At 35.0% G+C, this 26,115-nt stretch overlaps 1 protein-coding gene across 3 annotated transcripts in view; it reads left to right on the top strand.

Moving 5' to 3' along the window:
* The window catches only part of LOC138715482 (zinc transporter 6-like), an 80,249-nt gene that overhangs the window by 44,248 nt on the left and 9,886 nt on the right, over positions 1-26,115 (top strand). For all 3 annotated transcript variants that reach the window (XM_069848427.1, XM_069848428.1, XM_069848426.1), the window contains exons 6-7: positions 10,763-10,906; positions 15,192-15,311. In XM_069848427.1, the coding sequence (XP_069704528.1) occupies positions 10,763-10,906; positions 15,192-15,311 (264 nt within the window). The remainder of the gene's footprint in view (positions 1-10,762; positions 10,907-15,191; positions 15,312-26,115) is intronic.

The raw sequence follows: 26,115 nt of genomic DNA on the forward strand, positions 1-26,115 counted from the left end.
AAGTGAAATGTAATTAATTGCTTCATCTTATAAAGTTTTTAATGCTCTTAAGCAAGAATGTTGTTAATACTCTTCGTATAATTCATCGAAAAAGAAGCAGGAGTGTTTATGTTTACAATATCAACCAAATATCTCATACGTTTAAGCAGTACTTCGTCTTATACCATGTATAATATTCCAATGAAAAGTGAAAATCGTATCCGTGGTTATTCTCACCTTTCTTCTTGCTCTCCACGTTCTATAATGTCACTGCTAACACATACTACTAATATAGTCTATTTCAAATATCGTACGATGAAGTAATACACGATTCTAAAAATCGTCAAATAATTAACACGTTTTGCGTTATTTTCCAGGAGAGGTAAATACAGGTAGCCTACAGTATACCACCTATTTGAATTACCTCTTTGTCCTGTCCGAGAATACGAGATAACGTATGCACTTTTAAACCACACGCCTCTGCAGTCAGATTCTTTATTTGTAAAAAACTGACACGCACTGCATCATAAGCTAGTCCTTCAGAAAAATTATAATACAGAAAATACAATACTCCTCGCCTGCGAGTGTAGGACTATCCTTTTGCGTATAACAGATGAAACACCAGAGCCACTTGCAATCTCTTCAAGAGCCATTGTTACGGTAACTTACACATCACACAAGAGAAAACAGTCCACGTCTGAATTTGAAAATAAACAGAATCTATCTTCGTTTATAGAAAGGGACTTCAGAGCAAAATATGCTGTATATTGTAGGTTGGATATCTCTGTTTAGTCTTAAAGCGTTAACACGTGAACCAGTTGACATACAATTGCCATTCTTGTATTGTTGAGTTCAGAATTCTTAGCTCTATCGAATGGCACAGCTTAAAATGCATTACTAGCCATAAGTATTGTGCGCGCAAGAAAGAAACTAATACGCGACGCTTCAGCGAGACTTCGCGACGATTTAACTAGGCAACACCGCTTCACTGTCACTGGCTAGTCGAGCTAGACCGGCCTGAACTAGCTCCGCCTTATATGCCTTCTTATTCTGAAAGCGCTTTAACTGGCTGTTTACCTTGGAACGCCATAATTTTTGTTTTTTTGGGGGAAATTTTCATATTGAAATTTTGTGCTATTATATTCAGGTGATGTATTGAGTATTGCAGCTCGTCTTCATTTGTAGCAAAAAGAACCTGATCGTCTGCATATAATAATGTATCTAGAGTACAATAAAATTTCGGAAGAGCGGGATGTTTCCATGAATTGTTAGTCGCCAATGTCTGATGATGGAGTTGATGTATATATTGAATAAAAGTGGTGAGAGGGGGCATCCTTGACGAACTCCACAGTTTATCGGACTCCATTCGGTATGTCCTGATCCAATAGTAATTTTGATAATATTGTGGTTATATAATTCGTAAGTTGTTCTTATAATTGCGTTTGGAACTGAATCATCTGCCAAAATTTGAAAAAGCTTATTTCTGTCAACACGGTCGAAAGCTTTTTCGTAATCAATAAAAGCCAAGTGAGTTTCTTTATTAAATTCCCTATGTTTTTCGATCAAAATCTTAAAAGTAAAATATCCATCTGCGCAAGATCTGCCTTTATTCTGTTCAGAGACTTGAAAGCACATAAATGCCCTACTAATCGGTTGCTAGCCAAGGAGTAGTAAGTTCAGTGGTGGGGTTGCCACCTTATAGCCTCTGAACCGGCTTTGGGAATGGCATTTCCTCCGTTCTAGATGGAATGGTTATACCGCCGTGGCTTGGTCCTCAGAGCCTCGTTAGTATTAACAGGTTGCACCGCGAGAAGGTGAGGGTGAGAATTGGATAGGAGAGGTTATAGACATCACATCACTACCCCTTGCAACCTATTATTATTATTATTATTATTATTATTATTATTATTATTATTATTATTATTATTACTACTGGTTGCCTACTATTATTTGTAATTTCAATAACTTTTTAGGTGCCTAAAACTATATTTTAATGCCTACTTTCGAGCATTATGCAGCCTAGTTGAGGTGCCTAAAAGTCGGTTAATGGCCTAAATGTCCGAAGTCTAGTTATAATGTATATAAAATATAATGTATGTTTTTGCAGGCATCATTATGGCATTAATAGTTTTTTTTATCATTTCAATGGACTCAACGTACCTATCTTGTGTGATAAACTTGCTAGAATGCTGTACATGTTAGGAAGAGAGAGAGATAGAGATACTATACCTCACTCTTTCTTCTAACAGAGGCATCTTGCGGCAACAGTGTACTAGCCAAGACCCATAAGACCAATGGTTTTTTCTTAAGCTGGAATACTCTATAGTCAAAATGTGTGATGTAGAATTACATGAGGCTTTCTGCCAATAAAAAGTTGTAACATAATGAGAATGGGTTATTAAAAGGAAAAAATCTTTGTTTTAGTGGGCATGTGAATAATGTGAAATAAATGAAGAGGGGTGATTTATCTTTATTATAAGCAGAAGTGGTCTGGCAAATATCTGTTATTCTTACTCATCCATCTTACCAAGTATCACTTGAGATAAGTTCTGTTTTCCTAAGTTTATACTGCATACTTATTGATCCACTACCACCGCCACCATCACCACTACTGCTACTACTACTACTACTACTAGAGCTGGGGATGGAGCGAGTAGAATTGTTGAGTTACTCGGTTTTATCGATTTATGAGCTTGGCAGCGGAGCACCGAAGTTACTCGGTTAACCGTAGCCGTTACCGGACAGTTCAAACATTCAAACAGAGTTCGCGTGTTTTACTTAATTCTAGCAGACAACAACGTAGGTACTGTTGTATTTAAATATTTTCTGCTGCAGGACAAATTATTTCCTTATCCCCAATGCGGGCTGAAAGGCCTCTAGTATTGAAGAGGAGTTCATCCTATTATATGACCTGTCAAGTGGATCTAATGAACATTGACAGTCTGACCATATTACTATAATAATAATAATAATAATAATAATAATAATAATAATAATATATTATTATTATCATCATCATATTAGAGTGTTTGATTAATATTAAAATATGTTAAAAAAAGAAGTGCATTATATTTTTCCTCTGTTTGTGTTTATTGGATTTGTGTTACCTCATCAGTCATAATTTTATTTGTATTTATTTCTACGAATTATGTTACCTAATTACTTTAATTTATCAATAATATTACTCTTCACCAAAGAGAACATGGTTGTATTGAAGGCTAGTGATGTTATAAAGTAAATAAACATTATGTTCTTCAGTTTAAGATTCCACATTTTATTGATTATTTTATCTACTTTCTGTAATAGAAAATAATTCTGTGTGTTATTTTTTAGTGTTTTAGACAGTGCTTCATGGAGCCCGTTTCTTTCTATCTTCTTTTTTAATTAGCTGCAGCATTTAAGTTTGCATCACATGTTAATTTATTAGCTGTTAGTATTATAAATTATTTTATCAATTTTATTTCGTCTGTCATATATAACAACACTGAAAGTTAAATAGGCCTTTCATACAAAATAACTCCGCAAGTAGTTGTAATCACGCAAATGAAATTTGCAACCGCCATTTTTCAATGAAGAGAAGCACTTTTTTCTCGTCAATTGGCAAAGCGAAAGGGCTTTACTACAACACTTTTAAAACTTGCTTGGTTTCACTTTCAAAGTACTTTCTAAAATCGACTCAATCTATCTAAATTTTAAATGTGCCGCCACAAATTTGTACTCGGTTCAACCGAGTAATGACGTCACAGTAACTACTCCGAACCGAACCACTCTGTCCCCAGCCCTAACTACTACTACTACTACTATTATTGTTATTATTATTATTTTCTTATCCATGATTTTTTCTCTAATTTACCCTTTTTTATTATAGACTGGCGATGAAAGAAATATTAATAATATTTGCCCTTGCCCGGCAGGACTTGGAAACTCACGTAAACATGTAGCTGCACTTCTTTATTACTCCATTAATGAATAAACACAGACAGACTTACCACAAACCTGGGGAAGACCAAGTTCCATTAGAGCTGCAAAAGAGAAGTATTCTAATGGAAGGAAAATTAGTGACCTTTTTCCGAAAAAGAACTGAGATTCCCCGTGCCGGCTTCTCAAATTTAGACGACTCTTTCCAAAACAGCTTCATTTCTTATTCTGTCTGTCCGCTTCACATGTTCCATTCTTCTCCATATCGGCATTTCAAATGCTTTTATTCACTTCTCTTCATTCGTCATAATGTCCACGTTTCTGCTCCACACAATACCTCACTCCATGCAAATAATACAAAAATAAGAAAATTACTTTCACAGTATCTGAACAAAGATACATAATTTTCTCATTATAGGACACGTTAGAGTCTCCTTCAGCGTACTTTCACATATGTACGAAAGTTCATAGAAAGTCACGAATTATTGTCACAATATACTCGTGTGAACAAAACATAACATTTTACATTAATTGTCTGTGTATTGCCTCCTTTTGTTTCCAGTTATCAGAATCACTGATTTCCACTTCATTGTATCTTATATAATTATATGTTCTGCTAGTGCCGTCCAGAAAGTAAGTTTCCCTGGGGCCATTTACAGAAAGAAAAAACAATTTCATGGAGAGATTTATTGCAACAGATACAGCAATTGTTGAACTATTTTTCAACATATTTTCCACCGGAACCAAGACATTTGTCGTACCGTGGGATCAACTTTTGTCTCTGTATCGTAGAAGTTTTCCATCTGAAACCGGAACCAGTGTGTGACAGCCATCTGCACCTCTCTGTTGATCTCACAGTATGAAGAAGTTTCAATTCCGATGGGGAATATGTTGAATAAGTACCTCAACAACTCCTGTATCTGTTCCAATCAATCTTTTCATAAAATTGTATTTTCTTTCTGCAAACGGCCCCAGGGAAACTTACTTTCTGGACACGTCTCGTAACTCCAATAACTCTGTATTTTGAAGTAGACGGCCACTTCTTCAAATCTCCCATTTGTATTCTAATTCAGTGAATAGTAAGCTGGATCTTCTACTTGGCTGCCAAGCATTTTGTGTATCTACATCGAACAACCATGTAAAAATGGGCTAAAATAGTTTTTACATAGATAAAGCGATTTTTTGATAATCAAAACAAAATTTGTCACATTTCTGTCTTTAAAAGTTACTCTCTGGAAAAATCGATCGAACAGATGTAACATACTGTTTTATCCACTTACGTTTCCCTGATGTCACCATTTCCACACATTGCAATGTTGACAGTATCATTCTATTCCTATCACAGATGACTCTTCAACTTCCTCTTCTTCTATAGAAGGAATATCGTCTGGTCCACCTATTCTGTCACTATTAACAAAAATAACCTCAACTTCAGCAGTCAGTTTCCTTCCATTTAGGTTGTCGAACATGCCATGTTTATTTCAGACAGTGATGTATTATAGAGCTCCTGAATGGAGAGCACGTCCTCTTGAAGTTCATTGGCATTTAATTAAATTTTATGGGAAATGGATGGTCAATATCAACAACCTGAAATTGTGAATTGTTGACCAAGGAATAGGAAAAATGGTTCAGAAAGACATGCCAAAATCATAGTGCCATTGTGGTTTAGTGAATGTCCGGATATAATATTGTGTGATTGAGGAAATGAAAACGCTGAAGTCATGAATTTCACGAATTCAACCAGAGAAAAAATATATATCCTATTTCAATATGATTATAGTATTTAAAGTACCACACTGCAACTTAAGGTAAAACAAGAATCAAATTTGGAAATCTGAAATTACCCACCCAAACCTTTTGAATTTTTACCACATGTTCTTATAAATTACAGTAAGAAACTGTCAAAATTGGAAATCCTTATACTAAATAGTTTCTGAGTTATAAAATAATTTATATTTTTTCTAATTATGCCACAAAAAATGTCCCTGTGTTATAATTTTTTTTTGTAATGTGTTAATTTTCTGTGAAGACATTTTCCATAGATGCAGTTTTCAAATTTGGTATCAGTTTTTTTATTTAGGTATCTTCATTAGTTTGGCATGTAGAAATTTTTTCTTGTCTGGTTTTCCAAAATTTAATAAAACCAATCATACATAATTAAAAGTCTGAAATGTGCCCATCATTAACCTTTGCGTCAAAACACAATACCTATTTCATACTTTTCTTTACTTGCTTGCGAAATTTTGTCTCAATTGGACTGAAAGTACGACACCTAGAATTTTTTACATGAAACAAGACACAGAAAAAAAAATTGTTTTGAGAAATAAGCAAATAAAGATTTAGTGTCAAAGGTTTTTCATCTTCGTCTCCTGCACTTTCCTTCCAGTATGCTTCTCTGTAGTTGTTGCTCTTCCATTCATTCCATGTAGCCTTACCATTGTAACTTTATTCTAATGTAGTTCAAAATTATATTATCTATAACACTGGGGAACAAAAATTTTGTTGCATTGATACCAACTCTTCTTCTAACCTAGTTTGAGTGTGCTGATCTGAAATCTGAAGTTACTTTTTTTTCTGTAAGCTATAAGTTTTTTTATTTTTTATATATATATATATTTTTTAAATTTATCTTTTAATTCTACATTATAATTTTTGACTTCAGTGTTAGTTCTTCAATATTAATATTAAACTTGGCTCTGATTGACTGGACGGTGTGACTTTTGGTGTTCCAAATAAGTACTTTAGTACGATTCTTGGCATCCCTCAGTGCAGTCCGTACCCGGAGATCCGATTAAGGGACTATTTTACCTCCAGAGAATTTTACATTGAGGGACTCCATGTATCATAAGCAGTGAAAAATATAGTGGGACTGCGTTGGTGTTAATGCAGCTTATGTGGGTACCTCTTTGTTACTTGTTAGCTTAAACAACAAGTTTAAACCCCCTCACCACGACAAGGTGAGTACCCACGAGAGGGTACTCAATTGTACCTACACCGATTTCAGATTTTTGATAATCCTACTTGTTTGTGGTGTAATAATCAGATGAAGATCTGGAACACATTCTTCTATACTGTCCATCCATAAACCACAAAAGAAGTAAATTAAAATCATCAGTACCAGTTGCAGAAGACACAGCCCTGCAGTATATATTGACTATACCCCAACTCTGGCTACTAGCAACAGGCATCTATAATGAACACCGATCAAAATACCCCTCATTTCTCGTGAAAAACAACAACTGAATAGACTACAGTGGACTGGAGTGAACTTTATGTTGTCAGCAAACATCTGGATACATTAAGAAGATTGATTGATTGATTAGTTCTTCAAAATTCAATTCAATAATTTGAAGTTGGATGCCAACTTAGTTACCATCTTGGTAAAGATATTCTTCTTGGTGTAAGAATATGATAAAATCGGGACCACCCTGTGCATTTCTGTACTCCTATTCTCACTGGAATAAGTTTGATATTTTATAATGCTGTCTCAATAAAATTAAGTTGTACAAGTATCATGTAGAAGTTTCACAGCTTTGGCAGTCTTTGCTCTGGCCTGATTTTTTATATTGTTGCACTTGAGTCTTTATACACTTTTTCCAAACATTTTTTTTTTTCAATATTTAATAAAATTTCGTGAATGAAAGTTTAATTCAAGATGGCTTTGAGTCCAGAAGAGAGCTATAAAAGCAGTTGCATTAATCATTGACAGATGCAACTTATACTATGTTGCGAATGCTCTAAGAACATCATCCACGAGTGTTTTTCGTCTTGTAAACCATTTTGAAGAACACAGCACCTTTCATAGATGCCCTGAGTCAGGTGGTCAGAAGTTAACATTGGTCAGAGGTGACCATGGAAGATTGAGACACAATAGGTGCATAATGTCAACATCAAGGAATAGTCATCTAGAAGAAGACTAATTAATTAGGGAAGCAAACTTTACTGTAAAATACATCTCCGGCATCAGAGTGCTCATCCATAGTTTGCTCAAGAACACATGAATTGAACAGTGGAGCAGTGTTCTCACTGATGAATGAAGGTTCAACCAGCGAATAGGGATTACAAAGAATGGACACTGAGCGAATTTTCCTTCGTTTTGTTTCTCTGTGCACCAGCGTTTAGTTCCACTTTCAAGCACTAGAGGTTAGTGTATTCGAGCACATGCTAAGATAATTGAGAATAGAGTTGAGACACAGGATCCAAACATCGCCTCCTTATTGCATAATCCAGTATCGCTTTGCTTCAAATAAATTCAAGTTAACAACTTTTCCTTATTTCTCAGTGACAAACTAGTTGTAATAATAATTTTTTATATTTTAGAAATAATAAATTATATTATAAAATACTATAATACATTATAAAATTATGTATCAAATTCGTTTAATATTTGTATACAATATAATATAGGTATATGGTTTTACTTCTCATAAGAGTTTTCCATTTTCACTGCTATGAAATCATTACATATTTTAATTGAGGCACTGACATGGGAAAGGTAGTAACTGCCAAAAACAAAATTTTTCAGGGGAAGCAAAAAACAAATTTATGAACACTTTGTCACTTACATTATTACAGAAACTGCTTTAAATGAAAGACATACACTCATGTTTGTATTACATATGGAATTTGAAAAGTCTGGCACAGATTTATCTGTGAAATCCTATTTTATGAAAACACAACATTGAAATCACTCCTAAGCCAAACTGAGAATTAACGTTATTTATACATTATGCACAATTTTTTCGGTAAAATGCATGCTACTTTTCATCGAGGAAGTCTAACATAGATAACAAGTCTCTCTTTTTGGCATCAGGGACGACTGGTCTTCTTTCAAAGCGTTGCAAGCACTGCAAGTTAGTGATTGAAGTTAATGACTGTCCTTTCTTAAAAATCCTGTGCTCTATCCACATTTCAAGGTCATTAAATGACTGTCTTGTTTTTATTAGAGGAAAGTCAGCTCTTGAGAGTCTAATCCAATTGAGGGTGCTGATTTTGATGGAGTTGTATTCAAAAACTTGTCACATTCTGCAGAAAAGTCGAAGAAATCCTCATCCTTCATAATTATTAGGCCTTACCTCTTCTGTAACCATGGTCTTGCATTTTTTTTTTCTTTTCTCTATGATGCCAAATTCCCTATCACATGGCATGTAGGAATTTTCTGAAATCAGGAATTTCAAGTTCACTGAATCAAAATGTTTCTTGGCAATAATGTAAATCAGGACCATTAGAATCATCCGATTCTTATTCTGCCCTGCACAGTTATCAGCCCATATTTGTCTAGACACACTCTGATGTTGTAAAAGGAGTTACTACCTTCTCCGCGCCAACAGCAGTGCACATAAAACTTACAACATCTAGTGACTACGTTTCCAACTTCGTTTCATTACATACGGACATACTACCTTCTATGTGCCATTGGCATGGCCATTTACTACCTTCTCAATGAAAAACCTAAAAATTCGAATTTTTGGCAGTTACGACCTTTCCCATGTCAATGCCTCAATTGTTGTTGGGGTCAACGTCTCAACTCTCATTATAAAGGAACTCTAGAGTCTAGACATTACAGTTTATAACTGATTTATTATTTCATGGTTCCAATTTATTTTATTAGAATACTCTCACGCTCAAACTAGTTTGAAGGTCATTGAAATCAGACCTGATACATGAAAGGTACCGACGCGAAGTGTCCATACTGTATAATTATCTATACGTTGGTTCAACCTCAAGTGTCCAGACTAAGGGAAAGAGTGTAAAGAAGACCAGGGGAGCATTATGCCCCTGTACTTTCTAAGCAAGAACTGCTTATGGAGGAGGTTCCATCACAGTATAGAAACTCGCACTAAGATTGCATTCATTGAAAGTGGGTTACTAAATGCACATTGTTATATTGCAGAGGCACCTCTTGAACATGTAATTCCATTTCCCCTCATGTCAGTGAGAACTTTGTTCTGATGCACAACAGTGCCAGATATCACACTCTTCGATGTGTGTCACAGTTCCTAGAGGAGACGGAAATCATCACTTTGGGTTGGTCAGCACAAAGTCTTAATCTCAATCCCATCGAGTATGTGTGGACCATGCTTGGATGTGAAATCCGCCAATGAGTTCTTCACACCCTGGCTGAGATTTGCGCAGCTCTTCATGAAGAATGGAGTGCGATTCCACAAAATTACATTTGTCAGGGTACAAAATAAGATGCTAAAAGGGGCGATAATACATGTTACTGACTTTCTAGAGTTGCTAAAATTGTGTGTTTATTTAGTGGCAAGGTGGTTTTGTAGAAAATGAGTTTGTCACCAAAAGGGCATAATGCAAGACTTTTGTTGATTCCCAGTTTAGATTTAATTTTTGTTTGTTAAAATCATGCTTTTTGTATAAATAAAGGTGCAGTTTATTATGAAGATATATGGCATGTAAATAGCGTTTCTGTTAATTAAACATGAATTTATCTGTTGCCCTTCTTTGCTCAGCAGTGGATAAAATTTAGGATAAAATTAATTAAGAAACTAAGTTATATTAGTTAATGTGCACAAGAATATAAGAAGATTTAATATTGATACGTTATTGTATTTATACAGACACGAAGCTTGAGTTTTGAGGGTGCTAGAAACAATAGACTGTGATGGTACTATTTTGCATTGCCTGTAATGAGGCGATATTAGCGATCCTAGTGGTGAGCAATTACCTAATGTTTGCATATTTACTACGTATTGAGCTTCGCGACTGTACATACTAGACTGTGATATTACCACTGATATGGAAAATATAATTATACAATTACTTAAAAGTTGTTTGTTATTATTTCATATTTTTGTGGTTCCTTTAAATTATGTTCCTAAAAATGTAATTATTTTTTTTTTTTTAGTGGTCGGCTAATGATTGGAACATGCATTGCTTTTGTAAGTCACATTGTCGTCATTTATGGTTGTAACAATGCTGCATTAGATCATGTGATAGCAGCATCCTCGTCCAGTTGGTTGCAAGAACATGTCTCAGATATCAGTCAAAGGTAATTATTTATGTGTATGATTGTGGTGTGCTCGCATGTGTGCAATATTTTCCTCCTATTTATACTGATGGAAATAAAAAATCACCAGCTTAAAAAGTCTTCTTGGCAGACATGCAGTAAAGCTGTACCAAAATTTTTCGTCATACCAGTACTATCTTTTTGTTTTCTCATGTTTTTCCTCCCATGCCTTTAGAGTGTACCTAATCCTAATCTACCAGTATCTGTTTCTAGTTTAGTTAATGATATAACTCACGAATCTAATAATGTGGGTGTAATATTCACTGTGTATACATGTGGAAAGGATATTTGATATTTGGCAAAGGCTTGTTTGTTTGACTATGAAACAAAAGTTACCATACCGTGTTTGAGTTCAGCTGATTGCTTGATTCATGCCATCTAGAAATTACTCAACTGACTGTCACAATATATAAGTTAAATTCATACGGTATTATGTTTTAAAAATTAATATTATTCTAAATATATTTTGTGTTCTGATTTATGTTAAAAGGTACATTTGTTATCCTTTTTTCTATTGTAAAATTAAGAAAACATTCATTTTTTATTAATTTATGGGTTTGTAATTGCACAGTTCCTCCTAAAAGATTTTCCAACTTCAGCACTGATACTAGTATAATACAAGGAGTTAGTATTGATACTTAATACAAGACAGAAATATTCATGCAGTGTTGTTGAATGTCATTAATTCATCTACGGAATAGAAGAAATGAGATATTAGATACCTACTTCTTTAATTTTATCCTAAATAATCTTATGTTTAGTGTTTGATTTTTTTTACATCCATAGGGAGGCTATTAAAAATGTTTACTGTCATATAATGTACTGCTTTTTGATTGCATGATAAACTTGCCAATGGAGTATGAAAGTCATTTTTTGACGAGTATTTATGTTGTCAACTGTTGAATTAATTACAAAGTTTTCATGATTACATACTATACAAGGAAGTTTATTAATGAAAAAATGTACCGACAAGCCATGGGCATTATTTATAGTTTTTTTTTTTTTTTTTTAAGGATTCCATGAAATTAGCACCTACTGTTATTCTAATTACTCTTTTTTGTACTAGGAATATACTGTTACTATCTGTATACAGTAATTTCCCCAAATATTATTCCAAAACTCATTATCGTGTGGAAGTATGTAAAGTATATTGTTTTTAAGGTACTTATTGATATTTACAATCTCTTGCATAGATCTAATAGCAAAACATGCTGAATTTAGTTTGGGGCAATTTCTTTAATATGATTTTTTCAATATACTATGGATTTGTAAGGCAAGGAATTTGGTTGTTGTTTCTGTTAGCGGACTTGTTATTAATTATTGTGCTTGAGATTTGCGAGGTTGAATTTGAGCATGATTTAAATTGGGTTATGTTAGTTTTGTTACAGATTAATACTAATTTAATGGCTGAGAACCAATCGCATATTTTGAGGAGAACTTCCTCTGTTGAAGATACATAAACTAAATGCCTGTTAAAATCTGAGCAGAATGGTTTTATTTTCTTCAGATATCTTTATTCTGGCCTCAGAAAATTATGCTTTTATGTATTCATGCGTGACCGAAATCTCTTTTCTTTTTTATAATTTTTTTAACCATTATAAATAAAAAAATGGGATGAGTTAAAATAGTAAAATTAAAATTTTATGCTCAGTTCTGGTCATCTTGTAAGCTCACCATATGTCATAAATATCCGATAACCTAAGGTAAAAAGTTAATAAAAAAATTGGTTCACATTACATGGAATGACCACTTTAACTCTTGTTATGAATGTTCGAATGCAAACTTCCAGTGTCATTTCCTTACTTACTTACAAATGGCTTTTAAGGAACCCGAAGGTTCATTGCCGCCCTCACATAAGCCCGCCAGCGGTCCCTATCCTGTGCAAGATTAATCCAGTCTGTATCATCATACCCCACCTCCCTCAAATCCATTTTAATATTATCCTCCCATCTACGTCTCGGCCTCCCTAAAGGTCTTTTTCCCTCCGGTCTCCCAACTAACACTCTATATGCATTTCTGGATTCGCCCATACGTGCTACATGCCCTGCCCATCTCAAACGTCTGGATTTAATGTTCCTAATTATGTCAGGTGAAGAATACAATGCGTGCAGTTCTGTGTTGTGTAACTTTCTCCATTCTCCTGTAACTTCATCCCGCTTAGCCCCAAATATTTTCCTAAGCACCTTATTCTCAAACACCCTGAACCTATGTTCCTCTCTCAGAGTGAGAGTCCAAGTTTCACAACCATACAGAAGAACCGGTAATATAACTGTTTTATAAATTCTAACTTTCAGATTTTTGGACAGCAGACTGGATGGTAAGAGCTTCTCAACCGAATAATAACACGCATTTCCCATATTTATTCTGCGTTTAATTTCCTCCCGAGTGTCATTTATATTTGTTACTGTTGCTCCAAGATATTTGAATTTTTCCACCTCTTCGAAGGATAAATCGCCAATTTTTATATTTCCATTTCGTACAATATTCTGGTCACGAGACATAATCATATACTTTGTCTTTTCGGGATTTACTTCCAAACCGATCGCTCTACTCGCTTCAAGTAAAATTTCCGTGTTTTCCCTAATCGTTTGTGTATTTTCTCCTAATATATTCACGTCATCCGCATAGACAAGAAGCTGATGTAACCCGTTCAATTCCAAACCCTGCCTGTTATCCTGAACTTTCCTAATGGCATATTCTAGAGCGAAGTTAAAAAGTAAAGGTGATAGTGCATCTCCCTGCTTTAGCCCGCAGTGAATTGGAAAAGCATCAGATAGAAACTGACCTATACGGACTCTGCTGTATGTTTCACTGAGACACATTTCCTATCTTCACATTATTCCATTTTCTTCTGGCAGAGCTATTTTGCTCGTAAATAAATATAATGTGGACCGATATTGTTAGGAAGGATGTTATTTCATCTGCAATAAAGTGACAGCATAATTTATTGATTGCTTTGCATTCAGTTAAAAGTATTTTAGATTTTAAAACTATGATATAATTCTACAACTTTTTTCTTGCAGAAGCTATAATGAGGGTTAGAAATTTATGTCCATAATTTGAGAGGAACTTAATACTTGTTTTGCAGTGTAGGCTTTCACGGCCGGAGTCTATAGATGTAGATTCATTTTCCGGGCTGAGAGGCCGTGGTCTATTAGTTGGTTTTATACCAGACGTTTCGTCTGCAACTGCGGCAGACATCTTCAGTGGAGTGGTATCCGAGGTCGCAAGACTCTTCTCGGCGCACCTGAGGCAACTGATCCTGTGTCTGGTTGTGCGGGCGTATTTATAGTGCGGCTCGCGGGCCGAGGCCTGTTGTCGCTGCGGTCCGCGCCGCTTTGTTCGCTGCTCCCGTTCTGGGTTCCGTCCTTTTGTTGTAGTGGCTTCTTATCTGTTCTGTTTAGGACCGGGTACCAACACTTGTTTAGCTTTACGCCTTCTTCCTTGCGATTAAAGTTGTTGTTATGTTTATGTATTTCGATCGCTTCTCTATGTAGGCGGGGGAAGAAGTGCGTCGTCGTGCTCAAGATGTCCGTGTCCTTGAATCTTATGTTGTGATCGCCCTCTTGATAGGCATGTGCTGCCACTGCCGATTTGTCGATCTGTCCTAGGCGGCAATTCCTATTATGTTCTGTCAGTCTGACTGAATTGCCGCCTAGGACAGATCGACAAATCGGCAGTGGCAGCACATGCCTATCAAGAGGGCGATCACAACATAAGATTCAAGGACACGGACATCTTGAGCACGACGACGCACTTCTTCCCCCGCCTACATAGAGAAGCGATCGAAATACATAAACATAACAACAACTTTAATCGCAAGGAAGAAGGCGTAAAGCTAAACAAGTGTTGGTACCCGGTCCTAAACAGAACAGATAAGAAGCCACTACAACAAAAGGACGGAACCCAGAACGGGAGCAGCGAACAAAGCGGCGTGGACCGCAGCGACAACAGGCCTCGGCCCGTGAGCCGCACTATAAATACGCCCGCACAACCAGACACAGGATCAGTTGCCTCAGGTACGCCGAGAAGAGTCTTGCGACCTCGGATACCACTCCACTGAAGATGTCTGCCGCAGTTGCAGACGAAACGTCTGGTATAAAACCAACTAATAGACCACGGCCTCTCAGCCCGGAAAATGAATCTACATTTAATACTTGTTTGTTGTTAGACAGACATGCTGTGTTAGTCATAGAAAGCTATACAGTCTAGGAGTAATGTTTCGACAAATGTTTAAAAGTATCTCTTGAATCTTTATTTTTTACAGCATATGCTCTGTGATCCCAGTTCTCAGTGGGCTTCTGTTACCTAGAATAAACCCCATGCTGCTGGTAGCCTGTGCTGGAGCTATTGCCTTATTTCTTACAGATCTCCTTATTCAGTTAAGGTAAGTAGTAAGACATATTATTATACATCTTGATTACACAACTTTTAACACTATATCACTTCGGAAAACGTTTTATGTGTTTTTCTCATGTTAAATTTTACATTACCTCGTTAACATGTTTCAGCCTATCAGCCATCTTCAGAACTGGTAGTTGCTGGTCTTGGCACCTTTTGTTTGTGTTTCCTGTGGGTGTGTGTTTGATTCCACATTACACTACACAAACACACCCCCACAGGAAACACAAACAAGACCAGCAACAACCAGTCTGAAGATGGCCGATAACAGGCTGGTAATGTAAAATTTAACAGGAGAAAGACACATAATATGTTTTCTGAAGATTTTCCGGAGATTGAAACTTTAGCACACGTCTTGGGATTCTGTGAACAGGGATTGCTCTTGAGGAACTCTAGACATCATCTTATAAGATCCAAAATTGCTGCCGCATTAAGAAATACGGGCTGGATAGTAGAAGAAGAAATCTCCTGTCTAGCTGAAAATGGGTCAACGAGACGAGTAGATATTTTAGCGTACAATAATGACACTAAACAGGGCATCATTGTGGACCCCACGATATGTTTTGAAGCAGAATGTCATCAGTCAGCCGAGGTCCACCTTGAGAAGAAGTCGATCTATGAGCCTACAGTCAACTATTTCAAGCTGAAATATGCCTTAATTCACGTTGAGGTATTCGGCTTGCTCATAGGTGCTCGAGGGACTATACCAGCTTTTTTTTAATAATTTCGACGGCAGTTTGCTCTGCCAACATCTCTGAGGGATCACATTGTGATAATTGTGTTAAAAAAATCCTGCCAAATCCTAATTAATCACATGGTGCCACATTAATAGCAATTGTAATTTTTCACGCCCTTTTCTTTGTTTCCCTTCTTTAAAATTTAAAATCTATGTTTACATATGTATATTAATTTATTTTGAGGGTATGCTGAGTCCGTAAGGGCTATTCTCAATGGGGGGCAGTTTTGATATATATATATATATATATATATATATATACTGTATATATTAATATTTATTGTTTGTTTTTTCTATACAACTGTGAAAAATTGAAGGAAACAATGCAATTCAGTTCATGTCATTCAAGAAACCCAGTTCATTAGTATCTTATCTAAGATTTCAACATTGAATCCATAGGTGCCGACTTTTTTTTTCAATGGGTGCTCACACTTTGACAGTGATATAAAGCAGTAAAAGTAAATAATTATCGTCACATATTTTAAATTGTGGACATTTTAACGGATTTAAGATATAATCTGAGGAGGGATTGCTCTCTCATAATTTTACATCCTTTCAAGTTCTGCTTGTGTACAACATATATGGTATGCATAAAAGCAAATATGCTTTGAAATAATTAATTATATATCATCAGCTTGCTCTGAAATAACTACGGATTTAAGATATAATCTGAGGAGGGATTGCTCTCTCATAATTTTACATCCTTTCAAGTTCTGCTTGTGTACAACATATATGGTATGCATAAAAGCAAATATGCTTTGAAATAATTAATTATATATCATCAGCTTGCTCTGAAATAACTACGGATTTAAGATATAATCTGAGGAGGGATTGCTCTCTCATAATTTTACATCCTTTCAAGTTCTGCTTGTGTACAACATATATGGTATGCATAAAAGCAAATATGCTTTGAAATAATTAATTATATATCATCAGCTTGCTCTGAAATAACTAATTGTTTATCATAAGTCTGTTTCTCCGTGCCCTATAGAATGAGTATGTTTCAAGTAAAACTGGTAAAGTGTACTTATCTGTGCAATAACTGAGTGGAACCAATTCAAAATGGTCAATGAATAGGATTTTAAACTTTGACTGGGAATACTGATGAATGGTGCTGTACACTGCGCTGAAAAATACTCGATTGATAGCTGTTTTTTTACCATATTGTAGTGGTAGCAGTATTTATTTATTTAACCTGGTGGCACGAAAGTGAAAGTAGAAATCGAAATTTTCAGCACAAAAATTCAGTGAGAGCTCAGCACCCATTAAATATATCCGTTGAGTGTTTGAGCCCCAGAGCACCCACATAGTGCCTATGCTTATTGCACACAACCTTGCATTTCTAATGGAAGTGCAATGGCTGTTAGTTGTTAGTGCAGTAATGAAACATACTGACATACTATGTTACTTTAAATTTAAAATAACATTCTCAACCAACCACTGACAACTCGAACTTGATTGAATCACATATATTCATAGAAAGACATAGTACATCTTGATTACACAACTTTTAACACTGTATCACTTTGGAATATGTATGATAAGACTTTCTTGTGTTAAATTTTAACGTACCTTGTTTACATGTTTCGACCTTTTTTGGGTCATCCTCAGAACTGGTCGTTGTTGGTCTTGGCGTCTCTTGTTTTGTTTCCTGTGAGGGTGTGTTCATGTGGTGTAATGTAGAGTCAAAGCGTGTGTGTGTGTGTGTGTGTGTGTGTGTGTGTGTGTGTTCTGAAATTGAGTTGTGTGTTGAGAATTTCGTTGTCTGTGTCTGTATATTTCATTTTGTTCTAATGTGTTTAGTTTCTGGCTTTTGGTTGGATGTGTAGTATTTCCATGTCTGTGTTGATGTATCTGTGGGTGTGGTTAGCATTTGTGATGTGTTCTGCATATGTGGAGGTGTTTTGTAATTTTGTTATGGCTGTGATGTATTCTTTTTAACGTGTTTGAAATGATCTGCCTGTCTGTCCTATGTAGAAGTTGTTGTAGGTGTTACAACATCGCATACAGAACAAATAACACTCTAGAAAAACATCTCAACACACACAAACAAATACAACCACACAGGCTTATAAAAACTCAAATGTAACACCTGCAACAACTTCTACATAGGACAGACAGGCAGATCATTTCAAACACGTTACAAAGAACACATCACAGCCATAACAAAATTACAAAACACCTCCACATATGCAGAACACGTCACAAATGCTAACCATACCCACAGAGACATCAACACAGACATGGAAATATTACACATCCAACCAAATAGGCAGAAACTAAACACACTAGAACAATATGAAATATATAGACACACGAAAACATACCCCAATTCTCAACACACAACTCAATTTCAGAACACACACACTTTTTGACTCTACATTACACCACACGAACACACCCTCACAGGAAACAAAACAAGAGGTGTCAAGACCAACAATGACCAATTCTGAGGATGACCCATAAAAGGTCGAACCATGTAAACAAGGTACATTAGAATTTAACACAAGAAAGTCTTATCATGCATATTCCAAAAGACATAGGTGAACCGAAACACATTGTTGGCTGTTGTAATTTATAAGGGCCAAGTAGCATGTAGTGAATGCTGTTTCTAGAGTTCTATGTATGCGGTCCAGAAAAATCTTAACTAATAATGTAACTTATATAAATTTATATATCTTCTCACCTTTCGTGAGCTGCCACAAGGGACAAAGAGTACTTAACCATAGAAATTTTTACAACTTCATGAAAAACCATTAATGTAAGTAGATTTCATTTCATTTATTGTATTCTATAGCTCTTATGTTGTCAGATTGTAGCTTTGAGATGTTGAACAAGTAAAAAAATTATACAAAAATGTATATTATAATATATAGGCCATATTAAGCACATTAATTCCGTTAACAAGCATGAGCAAGGCATCAGCTGTTGAGTCCAGTGTGAGGCATTCCATGCCAAGTCGAACACTGATTTAATTGCAACACTTAAGATGCTGTGGATTTTTTTTTTTTTTTTTTTTTTTTTTTTGGGGTAGATTCTATGACGAAATTCATTAGACCTGTATTTTTTATTTACGAAATTGCGACTATATTTTCGAAGTTATAGAGTTTCGTAGTTGCGCGTGAAAAGCCTAGATTGGAGTGCGCTATAAAATTTAAATTACCGTAACTCTGGTTATATTCATCGCAGAAAAACAAATGATAGCTCATTTTGAAGGAAATTAAACAGTCTTTTCTGCCTGTACCACAATTTCATAGCAATATTTGTTTTTGTGTTATTACCTTTTTCTCAGAAAAAAGTTTTCATTATGGTTACACTGAGATTTTTTTTTTTTAAAGATACCTAACAACCCTCATATGTAACTTCATTTATGGGAAAAATTTGAAGATGGAGAAGCAATGGAATATATATGAATTAACTATTATTACATTTAGTACTCACCGAAATATGGCTGGAACTGCGGAAGGTGTGATCCTTAATATGGGTTTAATATTACAAGTTATCATGTAACAAAAGTCACTAATAATTGTTTATAATATACTAGGATTACCGGTATGTCATAGTTCACAGGTACAAATATTTTTACACACTAACTTAAACAATTTTTGAGTATCTGAATTAGACTACCCTGGGTACACTTTCTCTGATATAATTTGTTTCGAGACCAGTAAGAATGCATGGTATGATTATGTGCCTGGTATTGAATTTGCATGAGACATTTTTTAAATTCGTATGCGACAAGAATGATATATTTTGAGATGTGGAGTCAGTTGAATAGGCCTATCTGGTCTGTTCAACTTTTCAAGCATAACTGAAAGCACTCATCTTTAATTTTTTGCACGTTTCTTTCCATACGTTCCTAAATTAAAGAGGTTAAAACAGACATCGAATTGAGGCTGCATGGCACTCATTGTTCAATTTTAAAGTTAGACCGAATGATCTCATACAAACTAGCTCTCTTCACGCACAAATTTCACAATAAATCATACCACCTTTTTCAACTTCATAATAACAGTCCGTCACTAAGAAGTGTGTAGTGTTAACTAACTTTCATTAAATTTTGTCTCGCATGTAAACAAATGCACATGTATGAATCCATTCTTCTGGCTGCAGGATAAAAACCTCTTTGTTAATTAACTGTCAGTCTGAAAACACTACCTGTTATTTTCAGAGACTTAATAGAAAACCTGCTGTTTTCCTAAACACAAAAAAGAAATACGATATTTGAAACAGATGAAAAACAAATTACTAAGTCTGTAAAGAAAGAATGTAATTTGTAAGCAGGGTGAGGATGGATCGTTGTTAGATATGAAGCGTGATAAGATGACACGCAACTGTGTGACCACTCACAACATAACCAGTGCTCGAAATAGACCAGACTGACCGTGAATTTCAGTACCCTTTCCATTCCATCCACAGTATAATACTGTGTTCAGTCTTGTAAGAAATTGCTATTTATCTGCTTTGGATCGTATTAATTATGATATTTCGATACATTTTTTAATTAAATGAGGATTAATTGTTAAAAAAATACTGATAGCGACACTGTTGCCATTGCTTTATTGTATTATAACATTCGTACAAGTCTACATACAGGCAGTTGCTTACCCAAAAGCGGTTCACGACAAGCTACTTCAGGCATGTCAGAAATCAGACTCTGAATGTGCAGTTATGTGCGCGGATCGCTGGTCTGTGCGGACTGCATCATTCAAGGGTTGCTCTTACCAGTTCTTAGCTGGAGAGGTGTACAATAATCTATTCTGCGCTTCTAGGGTTGGATTAAATAGGCATTTGGACATCATAAATACACTTAGCAGAAGGAAAAAAAACACGGTTATTATCAGTGACTATATTTGACAATTGCAGTACAAGATACTTTAGGCTTATTCAGTTATACTTCACAAAGTAGTGGTTTGTAAAGCATAATTTATTAATATGATTTTTATACAGTATTTGAAGAAAAAGAATATTACAGTAATTTCGAAACAACAAAAAACGAACACAGTATTTCATTTTACGTAGTAGGTACTAATTATTTTAAATAATAGACCCTATTCTTTCATTGTTCGTCAAGAATTATTATTTATTGGGACTATTTGTACACAAATGTTAAAGAAAATATACTCCCAATTAATTACATGCAGTAGGAAATTGTGAAGTTTTTACACTGAAATAATTTTCTTGCTGTATGTCAATATAAATTAACATTAATATTAATAAATTATATAAATTAAGCTTAGAATTTAAATTCACATATAGTTTATTTAGAAAACGTTGAGAGCAAGTATCGACAAGTTGGAAGCATTACTGAAAGAAATTAAAAGTGTAGTTCACAAGCTGTGGAGTGACGATATTCTATTTATGTCAGGTTTAAAGATTTATTAATGTAAGTATATTAGCATAATATAGTGACGTGAGACAGAAAATTTGCCATTATATATTTTTCCAGAAAATTTTTCCGCCTTGCAAATAGTTGCTTACAATCTCAAGAGCCTTAATATATTCCTCACAATATTCTCATCACTTACCAGCTTATGAAATGAAAGTCGCAAGTCGTCTAATCTTTGATGGCTGTGTTAGTACAGATTCTAAAACAACGCCAATGTCAAGTTCGTTTTGCCATGAGAGTACTGATTAACTTTACTATTCTGATTTAAACTGTCACAACACCTCGACATGGGCTGATCAAAACCTTTCATTTTAGAATAATTATTGTTGGCTGAGGAAAACATTATAACAATTATGTTATATGATTCATAATTTCCCTTCTTCGTTATCTGTGAACTCCTCACTTTATTTATCATAATTCATAGCTCATTCACAGACAGCCAAATCAGTACCCGTACTGAAACTGAGTTACTGAAAGAAAAGCTGATATGCTGTTGCAGGTCTGTATAGCCCTGTTGCGTTCCCTTCCAAGGCGATTCACTCCCTCCAGGTAGGGGAATAGAAAGTGCACATCGCACAGAGACTACTGCACAATGTGCAGGGTTTTGACATGCCTGAGCTACTTGAATAAAGATTAAATGTTCCATGAAAGAATATTTCTTCTTTAGAGATAGAACAGGATGTACAAACTAGCTCCATTCACGCACAAATATCGCACCAAATTATTGGTAAAAGCATTTTATCAAATACCACCCTTTCTTTGTCCTTCAAAGATACTTGCTGACATTCAGTATGCAATGAGTTCAGATAAGTGCGTGATGGAATGGATGGAAGTAGCCTACAGCCGCTACTTGCTGAATAAAATAAATATTTACTTAAAGTCCTGCAGCTGCTCCATCCTGAGACCTCTTGATACTTGTAGGGAATTTAAAGGAGATTTTTTGGTAATAATAAGGAAGCAAAAGCTTGGTGTACAGTGAGTCATAATTGAGATTAAACATCATTTTTAGTAATTAATTGGTACGTTTAGATTTTGAAGAAAAGCAAACTGATATTAAATAAAAGATAATTTCATTGGCTTTTACTTGAGCCAAGATTCAATTTCCTGTGATAAAAACTTGAGTTATTTCAAAATAACTGACAACATGCATGCCGAATAACCTCATTTTTGTCAGTGCTTAAAAAATCGTGACGACTTTAAAAATGACTCAATTAACAGAAGAAAAATTAATAAAATTACAAATATGTATGGATTTATTACCGTCAGAATTACTTATCAATAATCAAAATTAAACCATTAGATTATTACATGAAATGGTACATAATGACAGACGGATGTTTTCGACATGAATATGGCATCCTCAGGTCTCATCGAAGCAATGACACATAATGAACACTTATGATTTCTGGTTTAAATACAATCGTTAAAAATGTTTGAAAAACTTAATATGATAGGCAGTGTAACCATATGCAATTAAGAACATACATGTAACATAAAATTTAAAACCATACAAAGTATAGAAAAAACAAACAATGTGCTGATGGTTAGATGTATAACGAGATAAAATAATTTGACATTTACATTTTACAAAGTTTCGTATAAATTGCCTGCCTGAACGAATCAATTTCAGAAAAAGGAACTTCAAAATTATTATTTTGTTTAATTTTGGCCCTAATCAACTTTAAGGGTTTTGGATATAAATCACCTGTTGCCTTTCGTTTCAATGTTGTACGAATTTTTTTGTTTTTTAATTAGATATGATGTAATGATTTCATAGTCATGGTATCCTGTTTTGTAAATGTTTGAAAAAGTTTGTATTTCTTATGGTCTGTTTCATTATAAGCTTTCATGAATTGCCCTCTGTTACTTTTGATTATTTCTAAGTCCATGTTTTATAAAATCATAATATGTTAAAATACACATACTTATTTAAATCTCTAAAAGAACATTTGTTTAAAATAAATTCACTAAAATGCGCTACTCTGTACTGTTACTAAACCTACGAGATAGATTATGGTAGTGTACACTTTACTGTGTTGCCAAACCAAGCTTGTTGAATTCTGAACACGCCTACATAAAAAGTGCGATGAAATGAAATTCAACATGCCTACATTAAAAAAAGTGCGATGAAATGAAATTCAACATGCCTACATTAAAAAAGTGCGATGAAATGAAATTCAACATGCCTACATTAAAAAAAGTGTGACAAAATGAACTGTATTCAAAAAGTTTTTTTTTCTTTTTTGATGGCACTGGCATATCGTGATAACAGATTGTGCATGTACATGACTGCATTCTTGTCACGAAAGCATATGCTGCATTTGTAGCCTTATGGACTCAGCAGCGAATGGATTTCTGTTTGTTCAGTTGAGGACCTATTTAGTCCAATGAGGAGTTCTGTTTCATGCAAGCTTTAATAATTATAATTAATGAAACATTAAAGTTTTGTTGCTCTGTGTATTAGTCAGTTTTGAAAGCCTTCCCCCAGAACCAAATTCTGGCTGCACCACTGCATTATCTGTTTATTAGGAGTTGATCAGGTTATTAGCACTTTACTACAATATTATCCTGGGTGGTGTAGACCAGTCTTTGTTGGTAAATTAATTGGTCTACATAACTGACTTCATATGGGTGAATGATATTATAATGTATAAATTGGAAAAATCGTATTAAAGAAATTACTCCCAAACTAAATTCAGCATATTAGATCTATGCAAGAGATAGTAAATATCAATATCTTAAAAACATTATACTTTGCATTTCACTCGGTAATGAGTTTTTAATTAATATTCTGGGGAAATTCTGCAGACAGAAACAGTATTTATATTCCTACTATACAAAAAAAATTGAGTAATTAGAATAATACAGAGCGTTCGCCTATGGGTGGGGCCAGGAAAGCGGCCTGCCTGCTGTGTCGCTTGCGGGAATCGTCTATCCGTAAGCTTCCGCTTTCTATACTATACTCTGTAGAGTTTTAATTTTAAAGTTTAGCAGCAGTAAAGACTGATGTTTTTGAAACACTAACTTCCTGTGAAACACGTCTTAGAGATTTATTAGGAGAGCGTGTAAATGATGCACTGATTTCATCAATTTTTTCTCCCGTCAATACTCTTTGTTTTTGCTTAGGAATTGTAGCATTTATCGACCCTGTTGTCCTTAATTTGTTAACAAGACATCTAATGGTTTCTCTACCCTGAATTGGAGGACCCGGATATTGCACTTCAAATTGCCTACGCACCTCTCTACATGACTGTTTTCACATATGCATCATACATAAAAACTCTCTGTTCAAGCGTGAATTTTGCGTTTTGCATTGTTAACAAATTTTACACACACGCTGAATATTTAAGCAACTGTGTCAAGAAACTGCACTGTACGTGTTAAATACTGCAACATCTGGCTCACAACTGATAACTTGTCGACCTTGATGTCCTTGATTGTCGAGTGTGTCTCAACAACTGCGCGCACAAAGCGGCATATCAGTACATGCTGCTTTCCTGGCCTCACCCGTAGGCGAACGCTCTGTAGTAGGTGCCAGATTTAGGGAATCGTGTAGGAACATTAAAAAAAAATTGCAAATAATGCCCATGGCTTGTCAGTATATTTTTTCAAGAATAAATTTCCTTTATGTAATAGTGAAAACTTTGTAATGAATTCAACAGGTCATAGCATAAATATGCATCAGAAAGTTACTTTCATGCTCCATCAGCAAGTCTACCATGCTATCAAAAAGCAGTGTGTTATATGGCAGTAAACATTTTTAATAGCCTCCCTACGGATATAAAAATTCAAACTCAAAACGTAAGATTATTTAGGACCAAATTAAAGAAGTATCTAATTTCTCACGTCTTCTATTCTCAGAAAGACCTCAGAAAAGAAGTTTTGAAACCCTGACCAATATGATCATAGGGTTCAAGACTGTATTATTTTGCTTTCTTTAGAAGACAAGCACAAAAATCAGGGGAAATGCAGGACTTTCATACAAACCATGTACAGTAAATATTTGAGTTTATATTGTTGATGAAATTTTAAAAGTCCCATCCATTAGCCTTACTGCACATTGTCCTAGGCGTCATACTAATATCTTATCACCTGATTCATTTAAGTTCTCATACATAAAAAACTGCTCTCCTCTCAACGTAAGTGTGTAATCGTGGGCAATATCATGCAGATCAGCTATATTTCTGGGATTTGGCAGTAACTCTGCTTGGTGGCGACTGTTAATAATTAACTGTTTAAGGGAATTCCTTTGAGGAAGGTTTGTTAATAGCCCTTCTTCAACTTTCTCTAGATTCTCCCGTACAGTTATTACTGGTGGCTCTTCTGGGTGTTCTCTAGCATTTCACCTTACGTTTGCTACTATCCTTTTTGCCAATATCATTTCCACATTTGATTGTGAACTGTGTGATTTTAGACTGTTGGTGTATTACCTTCAGTGATTGCTCGTCGTCTGCACATTGATTTCCTGATGCACAACCAATACGAACGTCTATTATTGTTGTTCGTTCTCTGCTTATGATATAAGAATCCCCTAAAAGATAAATGTTGCTCTCCTCTTGTTGTTTATGTAAATTCACCCTCCATAATTCTTCATAATTCCGAAACCTCTATAATTTTTAAACAAAGACAAATAATCTTAGAAACTGTCCACCGTTGTGGTCTCGT

Source organism: Periplaneta americana, chromosome 15, assembly GCF_040183065.1.
Source record: "Periplaneta americana isolate PAMFEO1 chromosome 15, P.americana_PAMFEO1_priV1, whole genome shotgun sequence".
Taxonomy (NCBI): Eukaryota; Metazoa; Arthropoda; class Insecta; order Blattodea; family Blattidae; genus Periplaneta; species Periplaneta americana.